Source organism: Poecilia latipinna, unplaced genomic scaffold (assembly GCF_001443285.1).
Source record: "Poecilia latipinna isolate Pla-1442-1.1 unplaced genomic scaffold, P_latipinna-1.0 Scaffold1807, whole genome shotgun sequence".
Classification (NCBI taxonomy): domain Eukaryota; kingdom Metazoa; phylum Chordata; class Actinopteri; order Cyprinodontiformes; family Poeciliidae; genus Poecilia; species Poecilia latipinna.
The window spans coordinates 123025-135806 of NW_015114423.1; the positions used below are offsets into that span (position 1 = coordinate 123025).

The 12782-nt window shown below is 38.6% G+C and overlaps 1 protein-coding gene across 1 annotated transcript in view; it reads right to left on the reverse strand.

Moving 5' to 3' along the window:
* The window catches only part of aass (aminoadipate-semialdehyde synthase), a 53434-nt gene extending 42332 nt beyond the window's left edge, over positions 1–11102 (reverse strand). Inside the window, exons 1-6 of the mRNA XM_015014343.1 lie at positions 10872–11102; positions 8276–8360; positions 6724–6791; positions 6479–6625; positions 6276–6354; positions 5036–5163 (exon numbers count right to left, since the gene is read on the reverse strand). Coding sequence (XP_014869829.1) covers positions 5036–5163; positions 6276–6354; positions 6479–6625; positions 6724–6791; positions 8276–8360; positions 10872–11042 — 678 coding nt within the window. The 5' untranslated portion in view covers positions 11043–11102. The remainder of the gene's footprint in view (positions 1–5035; positions 5164–6275; positions 6355–6478; positions 6626–6723; positions 6792–8275; positions 8361–10871) is intronic.
* Positions 11103–12782: the final 1680 nt, after the last annotated feature.

A 12782-nucleotide genomic window follows, 5' to 3' on the forward strand; every position in this document is an offset into this window, starting at 1 on the left:
AGAAAGTCGAGCATGGTTGCTATGGAACATCCTGCACCAAACAGCTGGGGAACCGAATTACCGAAACTACAAGGTTCAAAACAACAAAGAGGAGAAATGAGCGTCGGCTCCTGTAGCAGGACAACAAACAAACCCAACACACTCTGCATTGAAAGGGATCAATGATTAATTGTAACAATAACTGATCAAGGATTAGTTATTGTTAACTGTATCATTAGTTATTGTATTTAAAAATACAGTAACAATACTGTAGATTGTTTAGTTTTTATAAATTTTAATAAAATATTGTCATATGAAAGTTGCCATGTTCACAGTGCAATGCATTCTGGGTAAATGACTTGTACAGGTCCAACTGTTCTAGCTCTATCCAGCCAAAACAGTGATGAGTAACGTCTTTAAGCCTTTTTAATTTAAACTGGAGCGCTTTCAAGTCGATGGGAATGTAGAAAGCACAAGAGGTGATGAAGATCAGGAGAACCAAACAGAGGAAGAGGACAGAGTTGGTCAACGAAGCTAGTGTTTTGCTGCTGCTGTTACCTTCAGCTTCATAAACGAAACAATAAATGGCGCGTACCTCTGGTCGGCCTGTGTGATCAGAAACTTTTTAGCTAACAGGAAAATTACGACATATTTAGGCCAACATGTTCAACTAATCCTGGGCCACTTTAAAGACACAGACACAAAAAAATACTTAAGGGGCAAGATTTCCTCTAGTGGTGTCTGCAAGCCTCAGGAATTTCAAGTGAGCAAGGAACACAGTTTATGGATTATATTCTGCCCAAATTTGAATACATGATACCTTCAACTGCTTAGTGCAATAAAATTTAAACATTTTTACAATTATTTATTTTCTATGTCATGTGTTTAATTATTCAATTTTTCTTTTGATATTTTAATCTTTTTCAGAGACTATGAAGAGGCACTAAATTAAACTGAACTACCTGAGGCTATCAGACTTTATAATACTCACATAGTTTAGAGATGTGCGTTTTAATTGTTGAATATAGATTTAGCAATATATACAGCGATATTTGTATGTCCTTAAGACTATCACTGCTAATTGTTAGTTATTGTCATATATTTATTATTATTATTACTACTTTATTTATTATTGTGCGCCATACTGGGACAAACATAATTTCCCCACTTTAGTGGATCAATAAAGCATTATCTTTTATTATCTTAAATCAGCCCCTCCAGGATGTTGCACTATTTTTATCATTATTGTGGCCAAGAATTACAGATTTTGTGGCACCTCTTTCAAAACATTGTGGTTAAAGATGCTAATTATTTCAGCTTTATTTTTGCCCTAAAATGGTCATAAAAAAAAGTTGAAATTGAGACACAGAGCCTTCCCTTTCCTTGTCTTTTTCTGAGCAAGTTCTAATCCCTCCTTACCTGAGAAGACCCTGCATCAGCGTCCTGCTGCTGGCCTCTGCTCTAAGTCTCCTCCCTGAGTCTTTCTATTGTGACAATAAAGATTTCTTTTAAATATCAGAAAAGCAACAGTGAGCACATCTTCTTTACAGAAATTAAAGAGGATTGGGTTTATTCCTGGCACTAGATGGCAAGGGAAGAAACATGTGTAATGACAACATTAGTATATTTAGCTTAATATGATATTAACCATCATTTAGAAAACATTATCTGAAACCAAAAGTTTTTTGCCTTTTAACTCTGGCTACCTGCTGAACATTACACATCCTAACACCACGGGTGCAACCGGCATTCACTCGTGGTGCATTTAAAGACAGTTCAGAAAATCACATTTGGACATCTTAAAAAGTGCAGGCCACAAAGGGCACAGACACAGGAAGTGCAGGGGAGATGTCCCACATGTTACACCCACTGACTGTATAAACAGTAAAAGCAAACTGTTCACAACATCTCAACATGGTTTTTGCAAAAAACTAAAAAATAAAAGAAATTACACATGCTTTCATCTTGCAGGTTCAGCTTTCAAGAGACGTAATGAAACTAGAAGTTAAATTAGAAGAAGACTAAGGGGATTGATCAAAATTCAGCCAAATGCAGTGATTGGTCAGAAAAGAAGAAAAAGCAGAAAACAAGGTGATTTGTCAGATTTGCTGAAAAGTTGCAATGATTGGTGAAAACTACAAGTCAGCGTATAAACTCTGAATGATGACTAAGGCCTTGTCGATGTGTAGCCAGGTCATTTTAAAACAATGTAGTGGAGATATTCATTTGTGTAAAATAATCTCGTCCACACCTGACTGGTTTAAGAAACATGTTCCTTCACACGGACCGCTGAATTACAACGTTGCTTTAAACATGCCACACCCATCGGGGGCAGTGTAGGGCAAAACCTACACTGCCTTCAAAATAACGACTACATAATGTTAGGAATTAAACATGATGCCAGGAGAATTATTTGTGTGGACAGGCAAAGAATTTGAACTAATTTTAAATACCGTGTTACAATATACAGTTAACCTAAAGCTGGCCAAGTCAGTGTAGACTGGGAATCTTGTTAAAGCAGGTATGTGGACACACATGGAGGTTGAACAGCATTGTGGCTCGAATGGGGAAGGATAATAAGTAAATAATAATGTCTTTCCTCCACTTCAAGGTCAAGCAGTAAAAATAATTCCATATGTCACATCAGCATCACATTATTTGCTGCAGACCCTTACCGTATGTGTTAGCTCCAAGTCACTGGTTTCCCATGTGACTGGAGTTTTTATTATCATTCGTTTTTTAGTTCTATTACACGGAGGTTACATGTAGATGAAAAGTTAAGTCACATAAAAATATATTTTGTTGATCAAAATGCAGACTAGATGTGGGCAAGACCTGAATTTTTTGCATTTATAGTTGTGATAGCAACATCCTGAGGGGATTGTTAATTATTGATTTTATTTGCGCCTTTACACAATATCAACATTTAAATAAAGACTAAGGGAAGAAACAACAAAAAGGTTTTAGGAAAACTTCTCCTTGTTTTAAAGGGGCAGTATTATGTATATTATACATTATATGGTACAATAAAGTTAACTTCAGCTGTAAAAATGTAGCAGTATATATCAAAAATGACTTAACCTCCTGACTACCAGGAAGAAAAATATTGTCCAATCACCATTTTTTTTAATTTCACAATCTTTGTAAGGTAATTAGAATACTGAAAGCATTTTTTTTGGGGGGAAAAAAGTTTTTATTTTTGAAATATCGTGTGCACTACAGTGGACATCGGAATGCCATACATTTGAAATTGAACCTTGATGGCAACCAGTTTGTCCCAAAGAAAATATCCATAAGAATGGATTTCACATTGACAAAACTGAGCACTGTTGCCTAGTAAGAAGGTTCTGGGTTCGATTCCCAGCCCCGGTCTTTCTGCATGGAGTTTGCATGTTCTCCCTGTGCATGGTGGGTTCTCTCCAGGTACTCCGGTTTCCTCCCACAGTCCAAAAACATGACTGTCAGGTTAAAGGACCTCTCTAAATTGTGTGTGTGTGCATGATTGTTTGTCCTGTCTGTCTCTGTGTTGCCCTGCAACAGACTAGTGACCTGTCCAGGGTGACCCCGCCTCTCACCCGGAACGTTAGCTGGAGAGGCACCAGCACCTCCTGACCCCAATAGGGACAAGGGTGTACAGAAGATGGATGGATGGATGGATGGATGGATGGATGGATGGATGGATGGATGGATGGATGGATGGATGGATGGATGGATGGATGGAGAACAAAACAGAAAAATAATTACAAATGTCCACTACAGAGGACAATTTTTCAACTTTTAAATACTATGATAAAATACAGTCAAAATAATTCATAGAATGTTTTAATATTTTACTAAGAGGCTTATTTAGAATATGCCAACAAAATTTTAAACCAAAATTTGCACAATAAAAAGTTTTATGCACTTACTTTTTCTTTTCCCATAAAATATGCTTGTACTGATGTATGCCATTTTTATGAATGAGAAAAAGGTACATATAAAAGTCCCACCCCTTCACATGTGGTATCATTGAAAAGCCCTAAATGTCCTCTCCAGATACCAAAAGGAATTAATTCAGTAGAATACAGTAGGTAGGAGATATTCAAGTTTAGAAATGTCCTCTACAGAGGACAAATTTGAAGTACTGGTAGTCAGGAGGTTTTAAAAGAAATTTGACTTTGCAAATTTGTCACCTTGAAATTGGGTCTCTGTCTCTTAAGAAGCTCCCAGATTTTGACTTCAGCACATCATCATAACCGTGCTTCTCCATGATGTCATTTACAACCATTCTTAGGAGCATTGGACTGAGAAGCTTTCTATGATGAGCTCAGCAGATGAGGTCCGCCAGGTGTTTGATAACAGCTGCTGCCACTAGTCTAGAGGAGCTGAATGCCAACCAGGAATTTTGCAAAGCTTAATGGTTGCCATGGGAGATTAAAGAATTTCTCAAAGATGCATGAAAGAATCAAAGGAACACTGGAGATGATTTTGATGAGGGAATAACAATCTAAAGCTTAAAAATCTGATTCTACATAGCCCTATAGCCCTTTAACAATAAATTTATTGTTCTTCCAAGCCAGTGAATACTTGCTTAAATATTTAATATTGACAAAAACAATTTTGTCATAATCAAGGAGCTCTAAGTTGAATTTCTATTTTCTATTTTTGCCATTTTACCTAAAAGCAATATTGCACAACAATATAAGCAACAAATATATTAAAATATGTAAGAATATCACAAGAAGCATTATTGTGTGTATGTTGGAAGCATTACAGAAAACAATGTCAGGTTTACTAACCTAAAGGTAACCCTTTGTTTCTTTACTTAGAAATTGTCAACATCTCATATCTGACACACCAATCATTTACCCACAAAATGTGGATAAATATCCTGTGTACAGAGTGCTATTATACTATAGTTTTTAATTAGGGCAGTTTTTAATTTTCATACTGCTGGACATTATGATATTAGTTCCTGCTGCTGAATGGAACATGAGAGCTCAAAGTGACTGACAGGAGCTCCTGGGAGGCTGCATGGAGGCGTTGCAAGGAGGGGGAGTGAAGAAAAGTAACTCACGCTGGTTCTGAAGTGTGAGGTGTAGAGTTCTGGGTGGTTCTCATACTCCATGGGATCATAGTTGCCATCGCTCTTCCTCACCAGGTGGTGGCGTCGGCTCAGAACTGTGGCATACACTTTGTTCATATCTATGAAGAACAACTCTGTTAGTGTGCTGTTAGAACACAACACCAAGTTTAAAGTCGACACATTTTGTCAGACAACACATACTGAACTAAATGGATTTATTTTATCCTACAATCTGATTGTGTACATGTGCAGTGATCCTTCATCAGATTAAAATGTATTTGAATTAAATAATCCAAATGCATTGTTTATATGAGCACAAAATTCATTGATAATTAATAATTAACTAATCATGACATGCATTTACATGCCCCAGGCTTTATTCAGGACAGAAACACTGACATGCACATCCATCCATTTTCTTCTCCTTATCCGGATCGGGTTACAGGTCTCCAAGTAGGGAGGCCCAGACCTCCCTCTCTCCGGGGAACCGCCATAAATGAAGGTTCCCCAGCTGAGGAAAGTCGTCCCTCCTCGGTCATCCTCTGGGTCTCCTACCAAGGAGGTGTCCATCCTAACCAGATGCTGAGCCATCTCAACTGGTTCCTCTGGATGAGGAGAAGCAGAGATTCTAATCTGAGTCCCCGTCATAGCTTCTATCTCTAAGGGAGAGACCAGACACCCTGCAGAGGAAACTCATTTCAGCTGCTTGCATCTGTGATCTCAATCTTTTGATCTCCACTCACCGCTGGTAACCAATTATCAATTGTCCCAAACTATACCTCTCATTCAGATTACAATTTAATAGATCTTAATTTGATCAGAATATTCTGATTGTGGTATTTATGTGATGCATTGTCATTCTGATTGGCCGTTCATGTTCATGTAAACGTGGCCATGTTGATCTGTTTAAGACAATAATGAAATCAGAAGGAATTTGCTTGTTGAAATAAAAAAGGTTCAATAAATTTATTAGATTCGTTCCACAAATGAACTTTATGACTCTTAAAAACAGGTTTAGTTTAGCTGTTCCTGGCTCATAATTACATGAATGTAAAATTATTTTTTCTTTATTTTAGCAAGACACAACCAAATTTTTAGTGAAGGGCAAAGTGATAAACATGTGATACTGCACAGAAGCCATTTTTCCATTGTGTAAGCGAGACTGTGGCCATTTTATTCAATGTTGGAGCTCAGTCTGAAAGGTTTGAGAACTGCTGAAGAAACATCATACCTCCAGTTTCAGAGACATCTTTCAACTCGTGAGGTTCAACATATTCAACAGGAAGCTCATTGATCATATCTTGGGCTCCCTAAAGGAATACAAAATACAAAATGAATGTAAAAATAAAGATCAGGGATTTTCTCTTAGCTTCAGCTGCTTTTAATTCCATTCTCAATGTTTGAATATTCAAACTGAATTGAACATTTGTGTACCTTGGAGACATTTCCTGTTCCAGTGAAGCAAAAGGTGAGGGGGCCAATGGATCTGGGCATGAGTCCCATGGAAATCTCATAACCACAATCCCTCACAGCCTGGATGGCCTGGCTGACGTTCCTGTAGTTGTGTGCCATGCCAATGTGCTGTGAACATCAGAGAGCAGAGGTGACTGCTTCTGTTTGATCCTGTGAAACATTTCTGGGCAGATTCAGATCAAATGAATTAAGAATAGATTTGTCACCATGAAAGGAGTGTGGTGGCCAAGAGCCAAGAAACGAAGTCCCAAACCATGAAGAATGTTAATCATTCCTACAAGAAAGTGGAGTTATTTTCATTTTAATATACTATATATAGTATATATATATATATATATATATATATATATATATATATATATATAAATAATATACCTAGATTGATGAAAAAGATAATAACCAAAATAATTACTTTTAATCATTTTAAATGGAATTTGCATTCATTTAACAACCAAAAATTGGTTTTCTGTTTGGTCTCCCTAAAATCTAAGGCTATGTTCACACTGCAGCCTGAAGTGATTGAAATCCGATCTTTTCATGTCAGCCTGAACACCACAAATCGGATTTGTACAAATGCAACCCAGTGCACTTGGATATGTAGTCCTAAATCCGACACTTCTCTGATCAAATGTGACCCGTGTCTGTATGGCCAGGTGGCATTCATCCGACCTGTACATCACTGATAAACATCACTATTCGGCATTCTGATACACGGAAGAATGAGGAAAAGCAACAAACATGGTGGACGATAATGAGGATCAAGTTGTTAATGCGCTGGCTGTGGGTGGATAACAACTTTAAAATAACAAGGTATGCTATTTTACACCATTATCCATGTTTATATCTACTGAGCACGCTCGCTATGTGTGATGTTACGAACTCTGATCCGCCTTGTTGCTGAAAAAGTGCTATATAAATAAAACTCCTTCTTCTTCGGCATCCTCTGCTGTACATGCAGAAAGCTTTTAGGTCATTTGTAGCTCACACAGCACATCACATACATGTCACATTTATTTGGAAATGTGAACAACCACACACACACAAAAATAAAGAAATCAGATTTCACAAAAAAATAAAATAAAATCGGAATTGAGTCACTGACTCGATAAAATCACTTACAATATTTCAAAAGATGAACTACTGTGCTTTCATTCTATTATTTTAATAATAAATATTTCTCACAGACTACTATAAATTCCACAGCAATGCAGAGTGTCGCTGTTTTCCTTTGTAGTAACTGGGTAGTTTACACCAGCACCTTCTTGTGATGTAATGAGGGTAAGTCAAACCGCAAACAACTCAGGCCGAATGCACAGAAACAGAGGAAGTTGTGAGGATTCAGTGAATATTTGAGCGATTTATGTGCAGTTTTGGATAAATTGCTCAAATCTTTGCTGAAATCCTCACAACTGAGTAGTTACCCGGTAGTACTTGGTAATAACAACATCACTCTGCAATCCTGAGGAATTTATAGTAGACTGTGAGAAAAAGTATTAAAAACTTTTGTGTACACAGGATGAAAGCACAGTAGTTCATCTTTTCAAGTCATGCAAGTCATGTCTGTGACACTTTAAGGTCTTCAGTGTGAACCGGGCCTAAGACCTAGCTCCAATAAAATCTGGTTCCAATTAGGTGAAATTTGATTTCATTACAAAGTATGACTCCTTTGCTACAGTTTCATCATAATGTTTGATTATGCCTAAGGAATGCTGAGAAATGACCAACCAGCTGAAACAAACAGAGGAGAACCTAACATACCTGCAACCCCAGCCCACTGGCCAAATGCTACAATACGGTAACCATTGGTGTCAACCATCTTCTCATAATCAATAAGACGAACTTCCTGAAAAACACAAAGTTGATTTTATTATTGTTTTTCTTGGAATATAGATGGAGATTACATCCAGACTCCCACTGGTCATCGTGGCAGAGGAGTCATCACGAGCTAGGATGTAGTAAAGTGCCAGCAAGGAAGCACACCTGCACACTTACATACACACGCACACACATTCGCACAACTGACAACTTACTTTTTGTTTCAACTCAAACTGGCACAGTTCATTGTGGTGCACACGTGGTGTTCCTGTATCTATATATCCATCCTAACTTGTTATTTTCAGCGTCAAACATTTTCCCGGTTCAAATTTTCAAACAGTTTCGGAATTGTGGCACACTGGGAAGGATTCACAGCGGATGAGCTCATTATATGAGCTCATCCGCTGTGTAGCTCATCAGAACATATGGAGTGTTTTCTATTAAATTAAATATTGTATTTTTGGTCACAAGTTTGTTTTTTTTCTCAGTGCTATGATTATTTAGTTAGAAGTAACTGTTTTATTTTTTTTCTTTGTGTTATGTTCCTGTGGGCGGAGTCTGTGGCTATAAAGAAGGGCTCAGGACCACAGGGAGTCAGTCTGTGGTTAGACTCCCAAGAGGTCACATTGAAAAGCCGATAGCTTTGCAATGTGGACTTTTTGCAGTGAAGGTACTGCTGTTTTGGTTTTTCTCTTTTTTTTTTTAACCTGCCTTGGACGTCCTCTATATATGCACTGCACATCTCCTCTTTTGTTCACCTGAAGCCTGAAGAACAGCACAATAAATTTCCCTGAAGTGAACTGCAGCAGTGGCCAATCATTTTTGTTTTGTCCAAGTCATAATAGGTCTTCCGTCCAGTGTCAGATTGGTTGTTTCACATTCAGTACTGGCAGCTGTATCAATAGCTCCGTTATCATTTCATAGAGCTCCAAACACTTCCTGTCTCTGATCTGTCTCTCACTTTTGAGTCACCAGGTGAGGTTTAGGCACTGTGTGGATAAAAACTGTCAGCACGGCATTTGCTTTTAGCTTGCGAAGGTAACAATCACCTGCTAAAGCCTTCGTCAATTTTGCTTATAAATACAAATGACTAAAAGTGATAAGGGGAGAAATATTGAGTGCACACATAGGTTCTTCAGAAGTTTTGTTTGGCACGTTCCCACTGTGCCCTTCTTTTTGTCATGCGGTAAATGATCCATCACTGTTTTTTTTTTTTTTAATTACAGCCTACACAGTCACAGTCTGGCATTACACCAGTCAAGCACAATATGATAAAAAAAACTGGGCTGGGGTAAATTTAGCCTTCCTGCATTTCCTCTGTAGATTCCAATACAGAACAGACACAACTGTGTCATTAACCCAGCAAGGTGAAAAAATGGTGAATTCCATGGGTGAAAAATATAACAAAATACTTTTAATTGTTTTAAGTAATTAGGAGTTTATTTGTATCACAGTATTTTCCGGACTATAAGGCACCTAAAAGCCTTAAATTTTCTCAAAAATCAGCAGTGCGCCTTATAATCCGGTGCGCCTTATGTGTGGACTGAATTCCAAAATCTGTCCCTGACACAGAGACGTAAAGTGTACAGTACGTACAATGGCAGTGATAACCCAATCAGAGAATTGTTGTCTGAGTTCTGCAGCATACGCCTCTGGTAAAAACCAGATAGGTTTTTCCACACATCACCGTCCCTGTTCATCTGCGACTCCATGCGCGCCCATCTCACTGCTACTGTGAAAAAGGAAGTGAAGCAAACTAATTCAGAGTTTGCTGTCATTCCGGGAGGATTAACAAAAGAACTCCAACCGCTGGACATTGGTGTAAACAGGGCGTTCAAAAAGAAGTTACAAGCGGCGTGGGAGCGATGGATGACAGACAGCAAACACACGTTTACTAAGATGGAGAGGCAGCGCCGGGTGAGTTACGCCACCGTGTGTGAATGGATGGTGGTTGCCTGGGTTAATGTATCTGCCTTAACGGTTGTCCAAGCTTTCGCGAAAGCCGGCATCATTGCTGAACCGCCACCTGGCAACAAGACTGACTCTGACAATGATGAGAGGGAACCTGGCATGTTTGATGGCGAAATTGCCCAGCTGTTCAATTCAGATACAGAAGAGGAGGACTTTGATGGATTTGAGGAAGAAGAATAAAAAATAATGTGAGTGTATTGTTACATAGTCGAATAAAGTTCAACTAAAGTTATTTTTTTGTTTCCGTTACCTTTTTTTTTGTTGACCGTATGTTTTAGCATGCGTCTTATAATCCGGTGCGCCTTGCGGTCCGGAAAATACAGTACATACAAAATTTAATACAGAATTTACATCTACAGGCAAATTAACCATGGATCCCTTTAAAGATTGAACAGGGAAGTTTGTTGAGGAGAAGTGTGTGTTGGGTTAGAAGTGTGAAGCTTTGGCACACATAACTGATAAAAGACTTTGAGATTGTCCTTGATATTTGACAAAAGCATATTTCTTTGTAAACACAGAGTACTTAATAGGCTACAGTAGTTAAGAGGAAGAACAGTGTGTAATTGACCTTGTTGAGCAGGTCATCCAGCAGACCCATGTTGGCCTCCTGAGCTTTGATGGTATGGGAGAAGAAAGCATACGTCTTCCTGGGGATGACCTTCTCCTCCGGGGGCCTCTTCACTCCAACAATCAGAGATGCCTCAGAAATATCCTCCTGAATGACGGCCCCTGCCTTCATATAGAACTGAAACAGAGCTCATAGTGAATGAGACAGCAGCAAACCGCTTTACTACTGCAGCTAACAGCTTTACTGCTGCAGCCAGAGGCTTCACTGCAGCTAACATATTTACTACTGCATGATGTGCCACATAACAGCTTCACTGCAGTTAATGGCTTTACTACTCCAGCTAACAGATTTACTATTACAGCCAACAACAATACGACTGCAGCATTACGGAGAAACAGCAGGCGCAAATCGTGACACCGCACCTACCATGGCACTTCCGGTGGCAGGTGTCACGGCTGCCACTGTTTTCGGGGCTAGCTGTCAGTGTTGCCACTGGCTTCAGCTGCCTTCAGCACCTTCCAAGGGTTGCCGCAACCTCATACTGGCACCTCCAACGCCTCATGGACCACTCTCGCCTATTGTCGCTGACGAGATTTAGGGCAGCCATCTTAGAGCAGTCGACCGCTCCACTCAGCGTTATACGTTTGGCAGGCACAATGACGAATTTGCGCATTTAATCTTTCATAATACGCTGTTTTATTACTGGAGACCCTACACAAACAGACACATTTATAAACAATTGTATTTTTAAAGTATTTTTTAACTGTATTATACATAGTTCAGCATATTTAAATACGCTTAGTGGGGAAAACAATAGAATAGGAATAGAATATTCTTTGGTGACAGCTTCTGTGTCAGATTTAATATGAATGAATTTATAATTCACAAAGTATTGCATTTCCTCTTAAGTGTTGTGTTCCCTCAAAAAAGCAAATACGCCCTGGTCTATTTTGGATACAGTCTCAAATTTCAGTTTCCAATAAAGAGCCTCAGTGAAAACATGTTGACAGCTGCCGTAAGGTGCCACTTGTGCCATCTTACCCAGTGGTAAGGTGGTCACTTTATTCTGTTTGTTTGAACTAAAGTTATTCATATGCTACATTCTATCTGAAACAGATAGAATGAGGTCACAGCAGCCCGTGGCACCCATGGCCACGGGCTGCTGTGCCACCTTACCAGGTGCCGCCTTACCACCAGGTAAGGTGGTACAAGTGGCACAAGTAAGGTGGCACAAGTGGCCATGGGTGCCACAGGCTGCTGTGACCTCATTCTATCTCTTTCAGATAGAATGTATGAATAACTTTAGTTCAAACAAATAGAAATAAAATATATCTTAATTAAAACATAATTTTCATACATATTTAAACATACAGCTGGTGATCCGACTTAGCATAGAAAGACAACACCTGCACTGACCGCATGTCAGATGGGACCTCTTCTGCAACAGCTGATAATAGCTACCACTAGGTGCCACTACAACTGACACTAGGTGGCCATGGTGTGTCAGTACTGACAAACTCCTGTCAGTTCTGGATTATAATTATTTTCATACAATGACCTTAATATAATGCTATTGATTATTAAACCGGGTAAGTTCACTAATATTGACTTATTAGTTAATATTAGTGACAGTGGCAACATGAGATATTGACAATTCCAGAGTGACATTATGTTCAGCATGGTTCCATGACAGTTCACAGGATGTCATAAGTTATTACTTAATACTTAATAGACCAGGCAGCCACTATAACTTTCAGTGTTTTATTTAAGATAATGCAATTTTTCAAAAAACATGTTATCATAATTTTCCAAAAATGCCTGTTAACCAGTTTTAAAGAGTTACTTGTTTTTATTTATTAAATTTAATCCCCGCTATTTTTCATTAATTGTGAAGTTCATTCCAGATTTGTG